The sequence below is a fragment of the Leuresthes tenuis genome, unplaced genomic scaffold (genome assembly GCF_036924035.1).
Source record: "Leuresthes tenuis unplaced genomic scaffold, fLeuTen1.0.hap1 SCAF_20, whole genome shotgun sequence".
In the NCBI taxonomy this organism is placed as follows: Eukaryota; Metazoa; Chordata; class Actinopteri; order Atheriniformes; family Atherinopsidae; genus Leuresthes; species Leuresthes tenuis.
In genome coordinates this window covers 20,889,816-20,912,755 of record NW_027325374.1, presented here as the reverse complement: position 1 = coordinate 20,912,755, position 22,940 = coordinate 20,889,816, and the positions used below count along the sequence as shown (strand labels likewise).

The 22,940-nt window shown below is 42.5% G+C and overlaps 3 protein-coding genes across 4 annotated transcripts in view; 1 reads left to right on the top strand and 2 right to left on the bottom strand.

The window, feature by feature from the left end:
• Nucleotides 1-124: 124 nt before the first annotated feature.
• On the bottom strand, nucleotides 125-4,169 carry adprm (ADP-ribose/CDP-alcohol diphosphatase, manganese-dependent). 2 transcript variants are annotated; one of them, XM_072373797.1, is made up of 3 exons: nucleotides 3,539-4,166; nucleotides 3,205-3,324; nucleotides 125-2,163 (listed from the first exon to the last, which is right to left on the bottom strand). In XM_072373797.1, the coding sequence occupies exons 1-3, from the start codon at nucleotides 4,110-4,112 to the stop codon at nucleotides 1,829-1,831; spliced, it is 1,029 nt and encodes a 342-aa protein (XP_072229898.1). In that variant the 5' UTR covers nucleotides 4,113-4,166; the 3' UTR covers nucleotides 125-1,828. The 2 variants fall into 2 exon arrangements, with proteins under 2 accessions (XP_072229898.1, XP_072229899.1); XM_072373798.1 differs by having other exon boundaries at nucleotides 1,858-2,163; nucleotides 3,209-3,324; nucleotides 3,539-4,169.
• A 722-nt stretch (nucleotides 4,170-4,891) lies between these two features.
• rsph1 (radial spoke head component 1) lies at nucleotides 4,892-9,867 on the bottom strand. The gene is made up of 8 exons (XM_072373467.1): nucleotides 9,764-9,867; nucleotides 9,506-9,619; nucleotides 9,208-9,313; nucleotides 8,472-8,562; nucleotides 8,051-8,186; nucleotides 6,851-6,922; nucleotides 5,449-5,557; nucleotides 4,892-4,989 (listed from the first exon to the last, which is right to left on the bottom strand). The coding sequence occupies exons 1-8, from the start codon at nucleotides 9,812-9,814 to the stop codon at nucleotides 4,946-4,948; spliced, it is 723 nt and encodes a 240-aa protein (XP_072229568.1). The 5' UTR covers nucleotides 9,815-9,867; the 3' UTR covers nucleotides 4,892-4,945.
• A 10,647-nt stretch (nucleotides 9,868-20,514) lies between these two features.
• gas7b (growth arrest-specific 7b) overlaps nucleotides 20,515-22,940 on the top strand; it is a 60,076-nt gene continuing 57,650 nt past the window's right edge. The window contains exon 1 of the mRNA XM_072373505.1: nucleotides 20,515-20,937. Coding sequence (XP_072229606.1) covers nucleotides 20,758-20,937 — 180 coding nt within the window. The 5' untranslated portion in view covers nucleotides 20,515-20,757. The remainder of the gene's footprint in view (nucleotides 20,938-22,940) is intronic.

The following is a 22,940-nucleotide window of genomic DNA, read 5'->3' as shown; positions in this document are numbered from 1 at the left end:
AATCGGTTATGATACAGAAGAGCACTCTACATTTAGATCACTCATTTTGCCACTGGCACTGCACATTTAGTTTAATTAATTTTGTTTGACTATCTATTACATTAGTAGATTGTGCATAGGGAAATGTTACAGTTGGAGCTACTGCAGGAGGAGCTAGTTTAAATTACATACATAATACAGGAATACCAGGTAAATCTGACTGACAGGTGAAGAAAGAAGAGAAACCTTGGTTCTGATTCACAAGTCTGCTTTCAGTGTTTGGGGCTTTTTCTCCATCTTCTGATTTCAGGTCAGATGTTGAATCATTTGAACAGTTATTTAAATTGAACCATGTGAAGTTTGGAGGGGGGGACACACGATTTTGCACGGTTGTTAACTCACAGACAGCTTAAACCCATAAAAAGTCAGGTTTTTATCCATAACAATATGTTGTTTTTTAAAAGATTGTCATGTTTACAATTGTGACTAAAGCTGTCAAATATGTTTAATTTGTTTAAAAGTGCATTGCTTCCCTTTGAGATGGACTTAAATGAAAGTCCTGTTTAAAGTAGCTTTAAATGGAGACCTACACTAGTACTTCAATGTTGTTTTAAATCACAGCACTTAAACACACTAGCTCCGCAGGAATGTTTTCACAGCATCCACATGTGAGAGCAAGAAAAGAGAAAAAAATCTTCTTTTTGGGGGTCAAACACTGTCACATATCCGGTGATATCTAATGGCCTCCTACGAGACTTGAATGCATCGTGAGCTAATGGAGAGTGAGTTCGACATTCAACTCATTCAACTGGACATGAAAGTGCATGAAAAGGTTTTTTTAAAACTGATGGGATTCATTTACAGTGCAAGTCAAACAGATTTGAACTTATCACGTCATCACTCCAGAAGCACAGCTGGTGATGCACAAAAAATGCAAAAAATACCGACGCTATTCCTCACAGCGTGGCGAGATGCGCTGCTCGGCCACAATTACAGCATCAGAATGCAAGTTCTGTGCAATGCTGCTTAAAAGCAGCACATTCATCAGAAAAAAGCAAAACTTTTCTTGAACTATTCCCTCATAGAACTATGTAAATGTCATCATTTAACTTTCAGCTCACACTTCATCATCATCTAATAGTCAATAGTGTGATACATTTTCTGAGTATTTTTTGGCTTTTTCATAAAACCAAGAAAGCATAAATCTATACTGCTCTTGTTACTGAGCTAGTTTAATCAAAATAACAGAGGAATTCCTTAATTTTTTTAGTGTATAAGGTAAGATTAACATAAAAAGTTTTATGCTTTAAAGAGAGAAGTGACTCAAAATTCCCCAACTCCCTCAGATAACGTCCCAAACACCCTTCCAAGTCTGAAAGATTGTCATCACAGCCTTTTCAAGCCAGTCTAAGAATTATTATGATAACTGTTGAATAGTTCGTCCTGATCACACCCTAAACTGAGCCCTTTTCTGACGTGCTTACAGTGTAGGTGAGGACGAAAGCTTTGCTTCTGCATCAGTCAGAGAGCACCGAACCAGATGGTTTTCATCCGTTTAGCTTTCTGGAGTCCAGCTGAACATGCGTGGCTGAGGTGGAAAAGCTGACGCATCAACCCAAGCATCTCCTTTTGCTCCTTCACTTGATGTTTTGGTAAACATTTGTAGCAATTTTGATAGACGGCGAGCACCAACTAAAACTGAAAGAAGCTGTGGAAACCTTTACTTAATTTAGTTTTAGTTTACTTACACTGGAAACCCATTGGAAATCAACCTTTTACTATGGAAAGAAAACAAGTTTTATTTCATCTATGTAAAGAGCGAGCTGATTTATTCATTTATTTTCTAATTTCAGGGTGTATGAACAGCCCTACGGTCAGCGTCCTGTTGATACTGTGAAAACAGAAACACTCTATCCACGACCCTCCCGTTCCCTTTCAGCACCATCCTGTCCGAGTAGACGGAGACGGTGCCGAAGGCGTCGCTGTCGGGTGGAGTCTCAATCACTCCTTCCAACGTCAGGTGGTGCACTCCTGTGTCTTTGTCTTGGCAGTAGCCACCAGTGTGAGTGTGTCCAGCCATGTAACACACCACGCTGCTGTGGGAGCGTATGATGGCCAAGAGCTCATTGAAGTTCCACGCGAGGCAAATGGAATCTGACGAGTCGGGGTGGATGGGGAGGTGACCTGGACAAAGACAAAGGACATACACACTTTGGTCATTAATGATCACGTGGCTTTCGATCCAGTCTCCAGTGTTGCATTAATAACAAGCTATGAGCAGCTGTAAGCTTTGGTTCACTGTCCTGTCTTTTGGTCTCTGCTCTCAGGATCGGCTTCTTCTTTAAGGACCTCAGTGGAGTTGGCTACCAGTAGTATGATACTGCCACCACCATGCCTAACTGCAGGGATGGGATTCCTTGCACAGTCCAAAAACATGTATGCGAGCTTGATTGGTGACTCTAAATTGACCTTAGGAGTGAGTGTGAGCGTGTCTCTGTGTTGGTCCTGCTGCACAAGCTTTTAATGGGCTACATCCTGTCTGGGCTAGCATATAGCATCATGCGTGTCCTGTTTAAGTGCATTTGTGAAATGACAGATTTCAGTTTTTGAATTTGTCGAAGTTTCCATTAAGGGTCCGCATGACCGACCCTGCACTGCAGATCGGTTCTTGGGTCCCACATCACATAAACATCAATGAGTTCAGCAGCTGAGTGCAACAACACCAGATCCTAAGTGAAAGCCCCATTAGAGAGATGAGGCTTTCTCCTGTAACAATTCCAAAGAAGCCACACTGGTTTCACTATCAAAAGCTGTGAGTACAGTGGTGAACCATCACCTTCAAGGAAAAAATGGGGTTTGAAAAAAAATCTTGGATAATCAAGATCAGAGTCCAGTCATGCCAAAAGCCGACCATATAAGCCTGTAGGGACAGCGTTATGATCTGGGGTTGCTTCAGTTGCTCAGTACTAGGTTCAGATGAATGTTTATGTTTAAAAGCAGACGCTTATGATCAAGCTGTGATTCACCAAGCTGAATTACACAGCCCCCGAGATACATCTGCAGTGCCAAAATGTGTACCTTTTTGCTCTTCAATATGGCCAATTAACAGTTTCCCGATGTTTTGTTCCTGCCAATGACTCAACCTTAGTAGGACTGTCAAATGCCTAAAAGAGCAAGACACAAAAGTTACGTGACCTACTGCGTCCAGTAACAGGTTTCACTTACTGACAACCGTGACTCTGTCATGTTTCTCATCCGCTGCAGACAGCACAGAGTCCAGCCAGTCCAACTGGTCCTTACTGAACCCTCCGTTGAACATTGTAAACCGCCCAAGGGCCCCCGACACTGAAAGAAGCACACAATCAATCTGATTTAGATAACATAGTCCATAGTCTGATTTGATAAATTGCTTAAATGTTAACCTGTTGACAGTACAAACCCATCATATATATACATATATATATATATATATATATATATGTAATACATATTATATATATTATGTATTACATACATTAATATTACATACAATTTAATTGTGTCTATCAGGCCAGCTTACCAGGTGGACAATTAAGGTCGTCGTTCTTGTTGTGAAGCTTAATCATATTCATGGCATTCCTATATTGTTCACTGGACTCCTCCCTGCCCAGCAGGCTGACGTCATAGGCGTCCAATACGACAAAGGTAAAACCAGGAAACGGGCTGAACTGGTAGGCGTACACGTCAGAACAAGCCGGGGCTCCGCTCAGGCTGCTGTCAGCGTGAAGTCTGCTGTTGAGCCGTGAACGCAGCAGCGCGCTCCTGCTGAAGTTATAAAACTCGTGGTTACCCCACACATGGTGCACCTTCACGGGGCTGGAGCTGAACTCTCTCATCACTGTGTCCAGTGCTCGCTCGGAGGCGTCGTGGCTTTTGTTGAAGCCGTCAATAATGTCCCCTAGCTGGAGAATAAAGTCCGGCTTGACAGCTGACTCCGACCAACTTTTCTGTGCATTTTTCAGCAGCTGGAGACTGCTCCGGTAATAACGCTTCGTCGTCCGGGTGTAGTTGTATCCATCATCGATATCCGCGTATTGAATGTCAGCTATGATACCGAATGTAAACAGCGGCGTTTGCTTTGGACAGTGGTCCATTCCCCGTGTTGTCTTTGAAGTAGCTAAAGTGTGTTTCTTGTATCCGCTCAAAGAGCTGAGACACAGACCTAGATATCGGTGTCCTCTTCGTCCTGCCAATGTTGTTCAGTTCCTCGTTCGTTCGTCATTATGAAAGCACAGATGTCAATGTTACCGGTACTACAGTAGCTACAGTGCAGCATGATAAAATGACTTCCGGCTGCCGCATCCTTCAAAATAATTGTGGTGGTTCGAATTTATAACGGCTTCAACATTTATATTTTTCTTTTGTTGAATTTCATTTTCGTCCCGATGTGGCAACTGTATATATAAATTCTTCTTTTTGTATATTATAATTGCAATTTTCCCTTTTTTTGCCCTCATCTATATAATGAGAATTGGATGAATTATATGCAGTTTTTATATGTAGACTCTGTAGCTTTATAGAAACTGTGGTCAGAAATTTAACAGCAGCCATTCGGATGATTTTTATTGGACTACATTTCCTTGCCCCATTACTTAATCATCGCTACCTAACAGCACCTAAGAGTTTTGTTGAAAATAAAACTAACTAAGAAAACACTGTCTTGCTCTGTCAGTAATTATTTCACATAAAGCTACATTTTTCAGCTTGAGGGCTGTCTCCCTTGTCATTCACTGTTGTTTTACACATGGCCACAGGGGGACCAAACAGTAAGTTCTTTCCAGTCACAAGAGACATACTGTACTTCTCCCCCGATAGCATCCCTCGTGGAAACTCATGGATTGTTTTAACACATTTATTGTCAAATTAATGTTTTCAAGGCTTTCAAACAAAAGGTGAGAGATGCAGACTTGTGGGTGGATCGCTTTGTTTAGTTTCCCGCCTCATCTGCTGAAGCTGTCTCCTTTTCCCCTGCTTAGAAACAAAGAAAAGAAACAAAACACAAAAGCTGAATTGAGTGCAAATTTGGATTCCTCGTCTTTCTCCTCCTCTCACCTTCGTGACTTATCGGAGGCGTGACATTTGGACAACAGCTCTGTGAACTGCAGTCACAAAAAGAACCTTGTATGAATCCTAAACTGATTTAAGCCGATGTCAGTATGATACAGAACTATTTCCCTTCCTTTAAAAAAAGGATTTTAGAATGCAATAAGAATTCATTTGTAATTACTTACCACATATATAGTTTTTAGTTTAAAATGTCATTTAGAAGCACAATATGTATATAAACATGTAATTTCTATGGTGTTGCTGGTTCCCCTCAAGATCTGGCAACTCCTGCATCAGAGTCTGCGCAGAAGAGGCTATTTGGTTTTCTAAGGTGGTTGAGGTTCTGTTGGTGGAACAGTATCATCTCAAATCAAACCAGTTCACCTGAAGCCTCTTTCGCAGAAGTCCATGTTGTCAGGCCGGTAATACACTTGGGAATCCACTTGAGGACAGCAGCAGAGGTCAACTCGCCCCACTCACCCTCAGCAGTGTCCTGCAGAGAATGGAGGGAGGCTGAGACGAGTCACAGAAATAGGAAACACTTGATATGACTGGCTAAAAAAGTCGTATATATATACATACACGTACAGTATGTCTGCCAAGTTGTTCTTAATGAAGAGGATCAAGTGTGAAAACAACTGCACACCCCAGGCTCTGCTCAGTTTAGGTGCAACCACTTAGAATGGCTGTGGCTGAAACAGGCAGGCAGCTGGCTGTCCTGTGACTGGGACAGATGGTTCTAAGTGGCTGCATCTGCCATCACATCTGGCCAATCACATCATGCATACAAACAGGGTTTCTGCAGGTAAAGGCGAGCGAGATTTAAGGCGCTTTTTTAATGCCACTCGTGTCAGTTTCAGACCAACTTCACAGAAACACAAATTGCCAAAAAAACTAAACTTGCCGGTTTGTCTGATTCAGGGACATTTTTGTGCGAAAGTTGAAACAAAGATGCGAAACAGAAAAGTAACATTTTTTTTTTAGCTGTTTGAGGAACTCAAATGTGGGGTTTTCCTGCCATTTGTTATTAAATTTGCACTTCTTTGTGATTAATTAGCTACGCTTTATTCAATCATAACCAGGAAAAGAAATAATTTCATGGATGGGCTGCTCTGTTCATTCTAACAAAATGTAAAAAGAGAAAAAATCATTTAAGACTCTTAAAAACTTATGACGGATAAGCAGAAACCCCGATGAAGCAAACATGCAAGAACAGGCAAGTTGACTGATTTTTTAAAAAAAAGGAAAAATTCTGATACAATAAAAGATATTCTCAATATTCTCGAGTTTGAGAATAACTGTTCAAAACATGCAGCATGCGCACGTGACTGAGCTATGCTACTGGTGAAAGGCACAGCATCAGCAGTTGTATGAGGAAGCAGCGGCGGCGGTGGCACCTCCTCCGTGGCTCCCGAGGCCCTTAATGCGAGATAACCCTCCCCGGAGCCCGACTTTTTTCTATTGTCACCGTTCTGCTCAGCATCCACCAGCTGGAGGTTTAAAGGTGTCACAGTTAGGTTGTGTCTGTGTGCAGTGTGGCTATTTAAAACGCTCTCACTGTGTCCTGACAAGAGGTCCAGTTTCCCTTTACCTGCTGCTGATGGAACATCACTGTCTCTTTATCTACAGATAGAAATGTGGAGGACTTTTTCTTTTCTTTTTTTATAGGGAAGCGCTAGCGTTAAAGAAGAAATGTCAAATAAATGAAACCTCATGTCTGTAATGAGATGTTGTAAATGCTGTGTACAGTTAAACTGGGTGAGATGAATCACTTGTGTGGAATTACCTGCTCTGATTGGCGGTATTCTCCATGTTGCTCACAGCCGATGTCAAACACATACTTCCCCGGCCCCAGAGGCTGCAAAAAAAGATTGAAGACACAGTGGAAGAGTGATGCCTCGATTACAGGACAGGACAGGACATGCAAATGGTCAAATAAAAACTCAACAATTCCTGCATTTTCTTTGATTTTTTTGGTACAAACCGATGGTACAAACCGAAGACATCTCGTGTTAAATCCCGTCACCTTCGGGTATAAAAAGAGTAACGATTTCATGTCTAACAGGTGATTGGAATCAGGATTTAGGACAAGAGGGTCTCCAGCTCGTCTACAAATGTGAGAGAAAGTCATTGGACTGTATAAAAACAGTGTTCCGCAAAGAAAGAGCGGAAGGGATCCGCATATTTCTCCCTCTACAGCGCAGAATGTCATTAAACCATTGAAAGAATCCGGAGGAATTTCACTGTGTAAAGGACAAGGGGGCAACTTTAAGCTGGACACCGGCGGTCTCTGAACCCTCCGACGGCACCGCATTAAGAACCGTCATTCAGGAACAGCTGGTATGAGAACACTGTGGGAAACATTTGTCAGGTCAGACTTATGTTAACCCTGTCAAGTGGTGTCAACCTCTCTGGGCTCGGAGGCATGTGGGATGAGCAAAGAGGTAAAAGATTTACTTCACCGGCGCTCTCAGGACTTATTTTGTGTTGCAGAAAAGAGGAAACGGATGTAAATGAAGCTGACACGACAATACATAACTGTCGTGGGCACTTTCCATGCCGTCCCAACGTTTTCTGATCCGAGGTCGTATGCATTGTGTCACAGTGATACAGGATGCCGGTATTTAAAGTAGAATCTGGATCTCCTCTTCTTAAGTACAGGAGTTTGTCAGAAATAGGGCAGAGCTATCAGCAAAAGCAAGAAAAACCAACCGTCAGCCCAAGGTCGTTGTTAAAGGTGATTTAACATTTACATTATGAGGACAGGAACTCTCATTTGAACCCTCATGACTGCCTGCAGCCTGAGTAGAATTTAAACAGCAGGAGTTTGCCTGTTCTGTGCTTCTCTGGAAGAGATTAATCTCACCGCTCATAAATTAACTCAAACATTTCTGCAACCGCTGCCCATTTTCACACGTTTACCGCACAAAGACATGAGGTATTCTGCATCGATCACCGGCTAATCATTTCATGACACAGAACTCACATTGTTGTTGACAAAGTTGCCCTGGTATCTGTGGTTCGTGTGGACGTACTCCCCAGCCGACTCCATGCTGCCGTTCACCCAGACGCCCCTGTGAGTCAAGCCGGTTTGGTGGTGGCGGTACACACCGTGACCATGCCTGGCGATCACACAACACCAACGCTGTCTGTCAGAGGTTTCCTGTGCTGCGTTAAAACTCAGATATGTGCGGTTTCACTGACCTGAGTGGAAACTTGGTTAAGTAAAACGGAAAAGTGATTTAATGATATTTAAACAACAAACGTCGGGGTTTTTTTTGGCATCTAAAAACATCTGTCGAGTCAACAAATCCAGAAAGATTCGGTTCCAACCCAGCAGAGGAAATTGAGCTTTCGGGAATCAAAACTGACATCTTGCACTTGACACTGTGAAGCTTTAGATGCACCTGAAGCTGCGCAGCCATTCTCCATCATACAGATCTCTGTTGGCGTAGGTGTAGACACCGTGGCCTTGTCTCAGGTCCTCCACCCATGACCCTGAAAGACAAATCCGGACAATTTTTGGCTCATGAAGCTTCAAATGGCTTCTAAGGACTGTAAAAATGCATTTTTAATGAGCAAAGGCTGGAAGATGACACTTAATCGACAAGAAAGGACAGAAATAATGAGACGGTATTTAAAAACAAAACAATATTTAAAAAAATGAAAAGAAAAAAAGGAGCTGGCTGTTGATTTGAGAAAAGTATTCACACGTGTCTACATCAGCGGAGCTGAGGAGCAGGTGAGTCGTTTTAGGACACACTGGCAGTCACACATCTGGATTGTAGTGAACTCTTTAACAGAGAAATAAAGCAAAAAATAATCATTGTCTTGGGGCAACAATATGAATAAGAAGGGTCTTTTTTTCAATGGTTTGGATGTCACTTGATGGAAAAAGTGTCAAAGTTTGAAAAAAGGTAACATAACATGAGCTCACTTTTTCTATTACACACCTCAGTCAGAACCAACCTGATGCATTCATTGTCTACACTCCATCAAGGAAAAATATCTATTTTTATGAGTTTTATGCAAGTTCTTTTTTGTCTTTGTTTTCTTCTTCGGTTGAAAAAAGACAATCTGTAACACTGTGCGACAGTCTGATGCATAAATGGACCCTGACTCTTGGATAAAGACTGGTTTTACCTTCATATCTGGATCCATCTGGATAGTAAAAGGTGCCCTGCCCGTGTTTCATGTTCTGGAAATAGTCTCCCACATATCTTGCACCATTCTTGAAGCGATATGTCCCCTGTTGGATAAAATATACACATTCTCTGAGCAGCTTCAACCACACAGCAGAGACAGAAATTACTTGTCGTTTACACTGAGCTTTTTTCTCTATAAGGAAATAAAACATCAAGTTAGGGTGTGAACATTCAGAATGAGCAATAATACCATGATTATCATCACTGTTGGTGTCAGTGATCAGTGAACTTCCCACCTGCCCGTGTCTTTTTCCGTTCTCATACTGTCCCTGGTAAATGTCTCCGTTGGACAGAACAGCTTTCCCGACTCCGTGTCTCTCTCCTGCCTCGTTTCTGCCGCCTTCATACTCCTGCTCCAGTCAGACAAACGACAGTTTCCAAAAGATGGGAGAAAAATCAAGAGCCAGCCGCGAGTCAGCCTGCTAACACAATGCTACCGTAGCTTCATCGGGTTATCGACAGGCTGAACAAACAAGCTAATTACATCCTCTCACCCCGAGTTTACTCTGTTCTTCATCAAACTCATCCGATCCTATGTCAGACATGTCTCAAAGTTGGCTTTACTTTATGTTCGAGGCGGAGCGTTTAACTCAGCTGAGGTACTCTTGTTTAGTTTATGGTTGTCTTGACAACCGCCTGTCACACGTGACCAAGAACTAGTTGGTGTGGAACTATCATTCCTGCTTTTTAGGACCTTTTTAGCTTGGTTAATGTTTATTTTAATGAATATTTGGTTGAATTTGGGATACCAAGGTTTTTTTTAATTGTTATTTTAACTATTGTATTTTATTTTGAACTGCTTTAGCTCCTTCACACCAGTTGCATATTTTTTCTTCATGTTTTTTTCCTTTCTTTCCTCATCTAACCTTCCCTCCTCTGCCTTGTCTCAGGCTGCTGAATCAAAGTAAACCCTGCACTGATGATAAGTCTATTAAACATGTTCTTAGTTGCAGTATTAGTAGCAACACTGTTTATGAGGCTTTGCAGTCCGAGTGGATTATTCCAGGCGCCCACACCTGAAATTTTAATAGCCATATCTCTGAGTATCAGCAGAAACTGAGAATCTTTTCTTGATGTGGTATAGGATGAGTGCTGATTAGCAAGCCAGAAGAGGCACTCTTGCAAAGAATGAAGTCTGACAAAAGTAGAGAGCAGTTGAGCATAAAAGCCCTTTCAATGTGTGTGGGTCGTGTCTCATTAGAGCAATTGTTTGCAGAGATTCCTGATCAAGACTGGCTGACATTTACGTTCTGTGCTAAAATAGTCACGCATTAGACAAATGCAAACAAACAGAATATCTAATCCAAGTAAGAGAGCAGCAGGTTAACTATGGCTGACTGGAGTAGTCAAAGGAGCATGGAGACCAATCCGAGGAACTTCAAAGGATTAATTGATGATGGAGCTTCTCTCCGTCCTATGAGCCGTTTGTTTAAACACCAGACAGAGAAAGAGATCCTGTTTTGTTTCTCTCTCAGTGCCTCAAGACCTCAGTGGAGGAATTTCTCTGATTGTCTGAGAGTTAGATTATAGCTGATAGGTACATCTCACTTAGAGATGTAATACTTCTCAAAAGACTTTTTAGATCTAGATTAGATTTTCATTAGCACTGTAGGAGTTACATTTGTCCTGGAACTCCTTGTGAGAGCAACCAAATCTTACCGTATCAGGGGGTCGGGCTTTTCTTTCAATTCCTCACATACTTGTATACCCTTTAAAATCTAATCCAATGACAATACCAAAGAGGATGTTTGATTAAATATTTTATTTAATTTGATTCACTCTTCAAAAGTTACACTTTATATTTCTCCACAGACCACTGAAGAAGGCCTTCACCCCTCGCCTCTCTTCCTTGTTGTTCTTTCGGTCTATAGATGAAACACAAACAAGTATTAGAGGTTGGATTACAGCATGAATGTCTCAAATGAAATGTTCGGTAAACAATGAACCTTACCTGTCGGCTCTGCATTCACCACACGGCACACCTCTGAAGTCTGAAAAATAACCTTTGAGTTTACGTTAGTTAGTGGAAGATTTTTGGGCTGGAGTTAATATTGCACTATTCAAACAGCTTCATTTACCGCAGGTTCCTCCTCAGTAAAAAGCTGATCGAGGGCCAAGCTGGAAGCAGCACTCCGTGCTCTCTCGTCCATGTCATGGATTGCAAAGACGGTTGCTTTCCTAGCAATGATTGAGCTTTCATCAAAGTCCATAAGGTGGAAGGACTTTGATCGATTAACAAATCTTTTGTAGATGGCTTTGACCATGTTCCGGGCCACTGATGTGCAGACATGCAGGAGACGAGCTCTTTTTGCAGATGTGGCCTGACAGAAGCACTTGGCTGCTGCATCCGCCAGCAGTTTACCGATACGAGCACCAGCAGCAACTGCTCGGTTTCTCAGAGCAGACGCCAAACAGCGAGGCTTGACCTTGTCAGGTGGTACATCTAGAAGGAACTTCATGGCTGTCGCCGTCACTTCTGGTACTAAACGTTCGATGGTCTGCTCAAGATTGGTGAGCAGCGTTACTTTGGCTTGCCTGGTTGTGTGAGATCCAATAAAAGGGCTGAGCAGCCTGTTGCACAGCTGGCTGATGGAGCTTTTTACACACTGTTCTGCTTGAGGCTGGAAGACTGAGAGAAACAGCTGAAGGCCCTCGAGTGTGACCTTCATTTGGAAGGAAGATAAAGAGAAAAGTGTATTTCAGCTTGCCATATCTCCCATTAATGTAGCTCCAACTCATCACCCACTGATGCCTGGTCAAGAGACTGAGGTCAGTTTTTAATGCAATGCATGTCCCTTCAGAGGAACTACTGTAGTAGCCAGGTGCCGCTAATAGAATATGCTTGATCAATCAATCAAGTAATTTTATAAAAGCAGAGGTTTTGTTACTTTGCTGGTCTGGAGCATTCAATGCGTGCATTAACACAATACCAAGGAGGAAAGACCTCAGCAATGATCTGAGAGAACCAAATGTTGCTGCCCAGTGATCTTGGTCATTCCCAAAATGTTTGGAGTCCATCATTCTACAGTGATGGAGATTATTCAAAAGGGTGGGAAAACATTCCAGACAGTTGCCAATCTTCCAAGCAACGTCTCATAGTGCAATACTCAGAAACTGTAAAAAAACTTAAGAGCTACATCTCAGACTCTGCAGGCCTCAGTTAGCATGTTCAGTGTTAAACGGTTTGGGCTTGTTCTGCCGCCACAGGACCTGGACACGTTGCCATGAGTCCACCATGAACTCCTCTGTATACCAAAGTGTTCTAGAGTCAGGTGTGAGGCCATCAAAGCTAAAGTTTGGCTGAAACTGGGTCATGAAACAGGACGATGATCCCGGTTAGTTATTGCCGCTGAAGTGGTTCTACAATTGAAACATGGGCTGGACTTTTTTTTTCTCCACAGCTTTTGCATTTTGAGTTAGTTTTTGTAAATAAATAAAGATCCTGTGTAATATGTTGTGATTTGTTAATCTGAGATCGTGTTACTTAATCCCAGAACCTTGTATTGACTCGCTGATGTCCTGATCGGTGAAATGTTAGAATTAAAGAGGGGTGTGCTTTCTTTTTCACACAACTATACACGCAGCCTTCTACAGAGTCACAGTAGCCACTTTATTTGGAAACAGAGTGGAATGTTCTTCATGGTGTCACTCAGAAAATATTGGGACAGAACCCTACCTTTCTTCTGAGCAGCCATGAGAGGCGATTCTCTTTTTTAAGCTCCTCCCAGACCTCTTGCTCCATCTGAGTCAAACAGCGTTGCCTTGCAGACGTCCAGGTCTGCACATCAATCACAACTTAGTTTCAGCAAGAAACACTTCACAGGTCTGATGTATTCAACATTGTATCTGTAAAGAACTAAATAAACTGAGGAAAGATGATATCATCCATTATAACTGGCTTCTTTCTAGTCGTCTCTATAGTGTAAGCAATGGAAATAATATCCAAATACCAGCTCAGCCAAGAGGAGTTTTCTTGGGTCAGTATGTGCTGCTATTTCTTGGAACCTTGAACGAGACAGAGACATTTTGTGGTCCATGTTGTCTAACTTTTCTGCATTTGCATGTCACTGTTGACTCACTCTTCCAGGAAACTTCTTCCAGCCAACAGCCAAGACTTCATATCTTTAACAGATAAGTAGACTGAATCCTGAGAGTGCCGCTTCCTGAGAATAAACTGCCTCATGAGCATCTTCTGAAAGACAGACGGGACCAGCTGACACACACGGCTTTCAGCAGCTCAGCTTTACGTTAGCAGCGAGGGGACTGACCTCGGCTCTGTAGCGCTGCTGCTCCAGCACTGAGAAAGAGGCCGGCGTCATGTGCAGAACTTGCCTGAAAATGAAGTCGGTGTTCATATTGAACAGAGGTCAAACTCCTGGCAACAGAGAAAAACAACAAGGCTTTCGATTAGAAGAGCGATGCAGAGCCAGAGGATTGATGCACAGCGTTGGTTATATATAGAGGAAGGGTTCTGTAAATCAGAGACTGTGGGCCTTTCCTCAAATAAAACTACAAATAAGGTGCCCCCCCCCCATAGATGCTTATAGAATTCTAATCATTATCTGATTTGATTTCAAAGACAGACATAGCTGTTTGGCTTACATTTGGAATACAATAATTACTTTTTTTTTAAAAAATAGCCCGTCCATACATATTTCTTAGTTTCTAACTTATGAAAAAGGGTGAGTTGGAGTATTTGTTTGCCTTTGTTTATTTTCAGTGTCTTTTGTGGTCTTTTTGTGTCATTGTGAGCTATTTGCCTTTCCATGTGGCCAATAAGGGAATGTTTGTGGTCGTTTTGAGCCTCTCGGCTGTTTTGTCTGTTGTCAAAGTGTGTCTTTGCAGTTGTTTTCCATCTCAATGTTGTTTTGAGCTTACTTTTTGGTCGTTATGCAAATCTTTTTGGTTGTTTTATGCCTCTTTTTAATGGTCTCATTTAGCTTTGTAGCTTGGTTGTCATTTTGTTTTTATTTATGGTAACTTTGCCTGTCTAGTCTCGTGATGCTTCTTTTTTTTGTCTTTTAGGTTGTTTGGACTATTTCCTGTTATTGTGTGCATCTTTGTGGAAATGTGTGTTTCTGTGGTTGTTTTTTTTTTTAAAAGATTTCTTCTGACTCTCTAGTTGAGAGAACCATTTGTGGTTGTGTCCCATTTGGGAAAAAAAAAATAAAATCTACAAAAATATTTATTAATGAACGACTCTTTAACAAAATATTGCACAATTCAGGTATCTATTGGATGTCCTTTTGATGAGGAATTCAAGCAGTAATATTCCTACACCTCCATTCACAAAGCCTCCCCTGGAGTCACCCTGAGCACCTCTGGTTTAGAGGTTACGTCTGAGCAAACCTCTCTGGGTTTTAATGACCTGTAAGAGGGACACTGAGGAAGCACTATTTGAACAACATTAAAAAAAACATCCTGCTATATTAAATCTGGCTACAGAGGACTGATCGTTTACATTCATTGAAAAAAAAAAAATTATCTCATTGTTGCATAATAGGCTACTAAATTCTCTACGTAAGCCCAAGTTGTCTCCTCTAATGGGAAAGGATTTGAATAGACAGTGAAGGTAAAGACTTTACATACCTGATACAAAGATATGGTTCCAACAGTTTAAGTGAAGGAAAATCTTCTTTCAGACGGTGTTAAAGCTGTTTGTTCTGACAAGACAGACAACTTGAGAGCCTGTGTGTGTTGGGTTAGGGTTAGGTGTTGTGTGTGTATGTGTGGAATGTAGGAGAGCATCTTTTGAATGATTCTGATGCTTCTTGACGACATAACAAAGCTCACCATGGAAACCCAATCATGGAAACCCATCGCGGATACGTGCGGTTGAAATGTGAGCTGTATTAATTTGATGGTGTTTGGGCAAATTGTCATAAATCGGGTGGTGAAGGTAGGACCAGATGCAGTCTTTCAAAGTAAACGTGGTTTATTCTCAAAAAAATCCACAAATACCAGGGAGCAAGGCTAAACAGAGGGTGCGGCAGAGACAAATTAAAAAATGCTTAAACTGTGAATTAAATTTTTTTATTTTTTTTAAACTGTGAAAACAAGGCTATGGATAAATACTTGGAACAGAGACTACGGCAAATTGAGGCTATGAGGCAGGAAACCAAACTTATCTTTCAGTGGCAGTGGCATGGAGGGTAGTGAGGATTCTGCAATGAATGAAAGGAAACCAGGAGACTAAATGCTGTGGAGGTGTGATTAGTGAATGCATGCAGCTGATGATAAGGAAACAGGTGACGTGAGTGAAGCTGATGACAGGGGAGAAACATGACAAGAACAGAATCTAAAAACATGACAAAGAACCTGAAAACATAATTATCACAACATAAACTGCGACAAACCCTGAACACAACAGCAATCAAAACATAAACTGTGACAGAAAAACATAAACTGTGACAGAAAAACATAAACTGTGAAAGAAAAACATAAACTGTGACACAAATTGAGCGCGTATTTCCGGGGGGAGCTCGGAGTAGAGCGATGCCTCCCCGCATCTAAATCAGTCAGCTGAGGTGATATCTGATTAGGTTGCCTCCAGGTCGCACGTCCAACTGAAAGGAGCAAAGGGCAAATCCAGAACACCCTGTATGGAATAGATGTTCCTTGTGGCCTGGGAAAGCATCGGATTCCCCAGGAGGAGCCAGGGTTTGGTTTGGCTGGGGAGAGGGATGTCTGGGTTTCCCTCCTGATGCCTCCGTGACCCGACCCGAGGGAGAAAATGAAGGGACGGAAGGAATAAGCTAAATTTAACACCAAACAAATGAAATCTAAGGATTGTAAGACTTTTAAAAATGATAAAACATATTGAAGCAAAAGGTTGTCTCCTATCTAAATCACCAGTGTGAGAAGCAATAACCCACTGCATCTCATGTCCAGTTTTGCGTCAGCAGCAGCAGCAGCAGAACCCTCCAAACACTTCTGATACCTGGAAATAGCAGTGTTCAGAAAACAGGAGTTCATGTTTCCCTCATTTATAGCCAACCCGACGCAGCGTGCCGTGCCGCATCATTACGCTGCCGCCCCCGTGCACAACTGTAAGCATAATGTTCTTAATTCAAATTCTCGCTTTGGATTTACTCCAGATGTTCTTTAAACAGTTTGACTCAATATTATACAATCCGCTGAACATTCTCTCAAAATATTTTAGGGTCCCATAGGTGTGTTAAAGCAAAATTCAGAATGTCAGAGTGTCTTTTGTTTTATGTTCTGGCTTTTTTTTCTTCATGTTCATGGCTGCTTTATTTATCAGACCTGCAGCTCAAGAGCCAAAGTCATTGAGTTGTTTGTCTGTACAGAAGACAAAATGAAAGCATCAGGCAGCCAAAAGCAACTTGACATAATGAGGCAATGAAACCACCAGAATGTTGAGACATCAAAGCTGGATTATTAACAGGGCAAAGAGGCCCCAGGAGTCCCACATTGTCAGGTTAAATGGATCATATTTCTGTCCACATCATTAGACTTTCACAAGATTCTTAGATTATTCTTTTAGTTCAAAAAGATTTCACCAATTTTTTTCTTTTCGCATTGAAATCACTTTCATTTTTAACAGTTTGAAGAATGCTTTATAATTCAACAGTGACAGTTACTTTCCTTCAAAATAGCACCGTTGCTGCCTGGTGTTTGGAAGTCTAGGAAAATGATGAACCTGACGGGTGTAATGGGGAGTCTGTTGGGGCCCATTAACGTAAATTTCACCCCCTGGGGCATCTGAGGACTTTAGTTTGGTCATGCTTGACAAGTCGAACCCACACAGCATTCACAGGAGATTATTAATGTCATGCACCGTCATCAGTCTGTTCCATTTCATTGCATGACTGCACTCTGTGTACTGAACCCGCACCTCTGCTCAGTAACCAGCAGTCTGTAGCAGAGAGCCTTGTATTTCTGGCTGAGTTTTTTTTAAATCATAATTGGTCAAAGTTTTGCCTCAATTCAGATGGTTCCATGTTTTGAATTTAAAGGGACACTTTACACACGAGGTCGCTTAGCTGTTAGGAAGACATACAGACAGGCAGGGTCTGATCAAAGATGTTTCAAAGCACATTACAGGAAGTGGACTCATTGTTCAGTGAAAGCTGATCATTTTACTTTGTGGTATTCATGATACAAACCCCCAAAAGTTGGTGGGTGTGCATGGGTTTATTGTGTGAGCAGAATTTGCAGAGCAGCGTTCGACTGATTGTTCATGAAATGAAAAAGTTCCCAAAGTTTCACCGTGCCTCGTCATCTGATGGCTGAGGATAAACTCTGATGTGTCAGAGTTGCTACCCAGCTACGGTATAAATGAGGAACTACAGGAGGAAAATGTTTGTCTTTTGAGGCAAAATTCATGTGCATATTGAGGCCATCTTTGACTGACCTCTGCCTTCTAAATTCAAATGAAAGTAAAATAACTCCATAAATCACAGCTTTGATAACTGAATTTTAATCAGTGTTCTCCTGTGCTTTGTTGTTCTAAACCAGACTACGGCACAATCTTAATGATCACCACAATCATCACCATTATTGGGCTTTTGCTATAATGGACTTCCCACATTCTGTGAAACAATGCATGTGTTAAAAGGAGGTAACAACTGTAGTTCATTAAATAGATGGATGACGAGACAGCTACAAAATATATAGTGATAAAAAATAGCACATTATCCCATGAAAAAATCAATATAAAAAGTAATCAGTAAATTAATTTTATCATCTTTAAAGTAAAGCAGTTGGAGGGCTACTTGAAAAGTCAAGTATACTACAATCAAATTGACTATTTCCTTTTAAAGCTTTCAAAGTAAAGTAGAAACCAAACGCCACCATAAGAAATGTATTTGTAAGAACATCTCAGTGAGCCATGCGCTCTAAAATCGGCTTTGAACAATAACTGTCACATTGGTCTAATATTGATAATAGAGGACAGGTCAAGATCAGAACTCAAGAAGTAGAGGCTTCCACGGAGCACATCAACTTGGTGGACAGCAACATCAAGTTCAGTGTAGCGAAGTGTGTGTGAACCTCTATACAGGAGAGACCAAACAACAGCTCCTCAAGCGCATGGCACAACAGGAGAGCCACCTGTTCAGGTCAAGACTCAGCAGTGCACTTACATCTCAAGGAAAAGGGACACTCTTTTGAGCACAGTAATGTCCACATTCTGGACAGAGATGACAGATGGTTTGAGAGAGGAGTCAAGGAAACCATCTATGTCAAACTGGAAAAACCATCTTTGAACAGAAGAGGTGGTCTCAGGTATCACCTTCCCAACACCTACAGTGCAGCATTGTCTATCCTCCCCAGGGAGTTCCACAATCATTCACACCTTGACGCACATAAAAAACAGGTTTCTGGGACTGCCTTCTTTCACCTTCGTAATATTGCTAAAATCAGGAACATCCTGTCTCAGACTGATGCAGAAAAACTAGTTCATGCATTTGTGACTTCAAGACTAGACTACTCAAATGATATTATGTACATGTGACATTATTATGGTGATTAACCTGTTTCCCTGTTCCAACAGGTATCCTTTGAATGGTGTTAAGGTGTTTTTCCCCCCTCTTTTCTGTCTTCTCAAACCCCAGCTGGTGGAGGCGGATGGCCACCCTTCCTGAGTCTGGTTCTGCCAGAGGTTTCTTCCTGTTAAAAGGGAGTCGTTCCTTTCCACAGTCGCCACAGGCACGCTCAGGACGGGAGATTGGACTGAAGACAAGTTTCAGTGCAATCTGTTGGTTTCCTTAGCTAGGAAATTGTTTTTGAATTGGCTCTATATGAAAGAATTGGAATATTTTGAGATCAATTAATTAGATTTCATTGGATTATGATTACAATTAATTTAATTACTTAAGTGCCTTGAGATGACATTCGTTGTAATTTGGCGCTATATAAATAAAACTGAAATTGAATTGAACCTTTGATCCTGTGACCAAAACTCAGCCTTTCAGACAGGCAGACAATTCAGAGGTGATAATGACGCTAATGACATGCACATTGGTCAGGGGGCTCAGTGACTCATTGTGACTGTAACGACACTCTCTGTTTATAATCTGTTACTCCCCACCATCTACTTCAGAACTGAAGAAGCCTTTCGGATGAGAGGTGAAATGTCTTCAGCATCCAAGAAGTCCAGTTGCCCTTACTCAAGCTATTAGGATTACCATGATCTGGATGACTGAGAATCTTCATCAACATAATACAGGACTATTTCAACTCTGAATTTCATTAAAGAGTAATAAAATTAGACTATTTGGAAATAAAGCATATAGTTTAGTTAAAAATCAATCCTTTTTTCCAAGTACTGTTAGAATGTGTATACAGCCAGGCAAAGCTGGCTGTTATCAAGGAACTACAGAGCAACAAGGACCCCAAGAGCCTTGGATTCACTGAGCATATGTTGCTGTCGAATTAACTGGTTGGCCATGACATCTAGAGAAATCCTTGCTCCTATGTGTATTATCACCTTAGTTAAATGACCATGATAAGGGCCCCATGGGTATATTTTTACACAGGGTGTATATAACTGGGTCCCCCAGCCTACGGTACACTATATTCTAATCCTCTACTACTCTCTGTACGGCTGCAGCAAGGTTTAGTTACTGCAGTTTGACAGTAAAAACAAGAACATGTGTTGACAGAAAGGAGACCAACCCTGAAAGTCAGTAATTGGTCACAAAATAAAGCTGTTGTGGGGATGTCCCCTGTTTGCCAGGTAGCGGTGGGCTTCTGCAAGGGCCAATCTTAGCCCTGTCCCGGCATCTATCTGCTCGCTCAGCCCTGGGGAGTGCCTGTGAGCCCACATCTAACTTCTCCTCATAGCTTGCGCCAGCTTTTCATTTCATAGGTTCCCCACAGCATAATGGAAAATAGCTGTATAGCCCTACCCTGCAGCTCTTTAGGATTAGTTCCTCCAATCTTCTATAGAGTATTGTTTTCTAAGCAGGTAGTCAGTTTGTCTGACCTCACTTTTCTGAGACTGAAAATAGTTTTCTTTAATGGATGGTTTTGCTCATTATATATATATTGTAACATAGAAAATATGATAACAAGATTTGAAAAACAGACAACTGTCAGAGGGGGACATTAATGTAAAAAAAAGGAGAAGCATATTTCAATAATTACCGCCTTGTTGGTTAGGTCTGTAACATAAAGGTTGTAGTGCTTTTACTTTGAAGGCATGCGGACACAACTTCCGTTTGACCACTTTCTTCCTCGTCTAGCTTCGTCGCCGCCTGAAGGAACCTGGCGGAGCGTGCGGGCAGGCAGGAGGAGCGGAGCGGTGAGTTGGGGGCGTACTGACAGCAGCAGCAGCGCCAGTTGGAGGAGGAGAGGAACCTGTGCACCAGCCTCTCACCAGTTTCACTCATTTCTTCAGCAGCTTCAGGCAACACACTTTCACTCCGCTAGAAACTTTTTTCTTTTTCTTCGCTGGAGCGCGCGGGAGAGTGTCCATCACCAACAGCGACAACTCTCGAGAGTGGGAACTTCTGCCCCGGCGATGTCTGGATCGTACTGCAAAAGTTTGTACCCGTTCAGCGGGGAGCAGCATCAGCAGGGACTGAGCTTCGAGGCCGGGGACATTATTAAGGTGGTCCAGGCTCTGCCCGGAGGCTGGTGGGAGGGAGAGAAGGATGGAGCCAAGGGATGGTTCCCCTCAAGTTATGTACAAGTCCTGGAGGTAAGAAATTCATTTGGACTTTTAAAGAATCAACTGGTTAAATTAACTTTCTATTCTTTTGTTTGAATGAAAACACGCTTTAAGACGTTTATTTGTACTCCCTGTCTGCCTTGCTCTCTCTGTCCCTCTCGCACACACTCCCACACACGCGCGCTCGCGCGCGCTGTAACTGGGGTCCAGATGCAAACACTTTAAGTGAAAGACGGCATTGAGTGATGCTCTAATAAATAGTTTTCCCGTGCTGTGCTTATCAAATTAACTCAAACATTCCTAACAGTCTGCTGGCTGGGCGGCTGCAAACTTCCTCATTCCATTCACATTCCAGAGAAGCGCTCAGGTCTCCTCTCTGTGCGCGTGAATGCTCCTCGTGGTCAAACCCCCACTGTCCCCGCCCTGCCTCACCCCTCTCCTCCCACCCTCATCCCATAACTCAGTTTAGCAACACTGCTGCAGGTCACACCAGCTCTCCCACTCTTACTTGTTGCATGTTCATCCCTGTGATGATGATAGTGGAGAGGTTGGTGGCACCACCCAGTGCTCTGACAGTTGGTTATAATCAGTGAGAGGGGATGGGCAGGCAATCTCAGCTATGGCACCCAGTGCTGCCATTTTTACTACATCTCCACCCGGGGTGGGAGAAGGCAGAGCACATGGAGGGACGTGATTAGTGACAAAGTGACAGCAGAGCGGTGCAACCTCATTCCGGGCGTGTGCTGATGTAGACAAAACAACCTCCATCATCTCCTCTTGGGTCAATTTGGAAATGGAGGTGACGGGCGGGGCTGCAGGGTTTTACAGGAGGCAAAGAGAGATCGAACACCCGACCTCTGACCTCAGCATCACACCGGCCGGCCCAGTCTGGTTCTTGTCCTTTCCAATCAGTCCAGATTTGTTTAAGCTGTTAGTAGGTGTTTTTTTTTCTTTCGTCAGCGTGTACAATCCTCCTCTGCTTGGAAGGATTATAATACAATGGGCCTACACAAGCCAAAAAGGCTCCCTGTCCTCTCTTTCTAAGTTGAAAATGAAAGCTTTGTTGTTGATTCTCATTAGCATTTGCCTGGAATCGTTTTGTATCTCTTTCTGGTCCATTGTTTTTCCGTGACAGGCTTTTTTTGCGTGTCTTGTGGTCGTTCTCTCCTTGCTTAAAGGCCCCTCTACGCCAAGCCGATGATCAGCCCACGGGATTCTATTGATCATTGTGTAAAAAGTCTGTCTCTTCGGTGTGTAACGCACCTTCTCCGCTTCTTGCTCATGTTGAAATCAGAGATCATTCCGATTGGCTGTTCAGCGGGGCAGAACGATCCATCATTTCACCCATTTCGTGCAGCTCTATGTGGTCTTCCGGGGTTCCCTTGTTGGATACAATAAATAGATGATTACCAAGTGTCGTGCTGCAAAGTCATGTCCTCTTGCACAGGCGTAGATGCTGTATCGTAGCTGGCAGTTGGATGTGGTGTTCGCGGTGTGTTCGAGTGTTTTTTTGTCCAGATGTTGGCAACACGAGACGACCCAGCAGGGAGCCCTATCCCTGCTGCAGGTTCCTGACCTCTGTTTGGCGTATAAGAGCCCAAACTCTAAGTATAAAGACCAAGTTTTTGCTGGTTCCAGATTGCTTCCTGCTTCTCTGAAGTTTGTAAAGCTAAAAGCTGGAACAAATTGCCTGGGCTCATCCATCCACTTACTTGAGTTTGGGTTGCAGAGACAACAGGCAAAGAAGAGTATTCCAGATGTCCCTCTCCCCAACAACGCTTTCCAGTTCCTTCTGAGGGATCGCACGGCAATCTCCTTCTGCTTAATTTCCTGGGCCTTCTCCCAGACTGATGTGCCAGGGAAAGGAAGTTATTTTAGCAGCAACTTAACCAGATGCCTAAACCACTACAACCGGTTCCTTTTGACACAAAAAAAGCAGAGGCTCTACTTGGAGGTCACCTGGATGTCTGAGCACCTTCTTTTATCTCTATGAGACCGAGTCCAGCCACCGATCAGAAAAAACTGATTTCCAC

Bases quoted from the DNA above. Each gene is read 5' to 3' on its own strand.
- adprm (XM_072373797.1), bottom strand. From the start codon at position 4,112: ATGGACCACTGTCCAAAGCAAACGCCGCTGTTTACATTCGGTATCATA. The intron at 3,325-3,538 runs GTAAGCTGGCCT...TGCTTCTTTCAG, and splicing joins CGACCTTAATTGTCCACCTG to TGTCGGGGGCCCTTGGGCGG. The intron at 2,164-3,204 runs GTAAGTGAAACC...GTCTTTGTCCAG, and splicing joins TGACAGAGTCACGGTTGTCA to GTCACCTCCCCATCCACCCC.
- rsph1 (XM_072373467.1), bottom strand. From the start codon at position 9,814: ATGTCTGACATAGGATCGGATGAGTTTGATGAAGAACAGAGTAAACTC. The intron at 9,620-9,763 runs GTGAGAGGATGT...TGACTGGAGCAG, and splicing joins AAGAACAGAGTAAACTCGGG to GAGTATGAAGGCGGCAGAAA. The intron at 6,923-8,050 runs GTGAGTTCTGTG...CTTTTTTTGCAG, and splicing joins GCAACTTTGTCAACAACAAT to CCTCTGGGGCCGGGGAAGTA.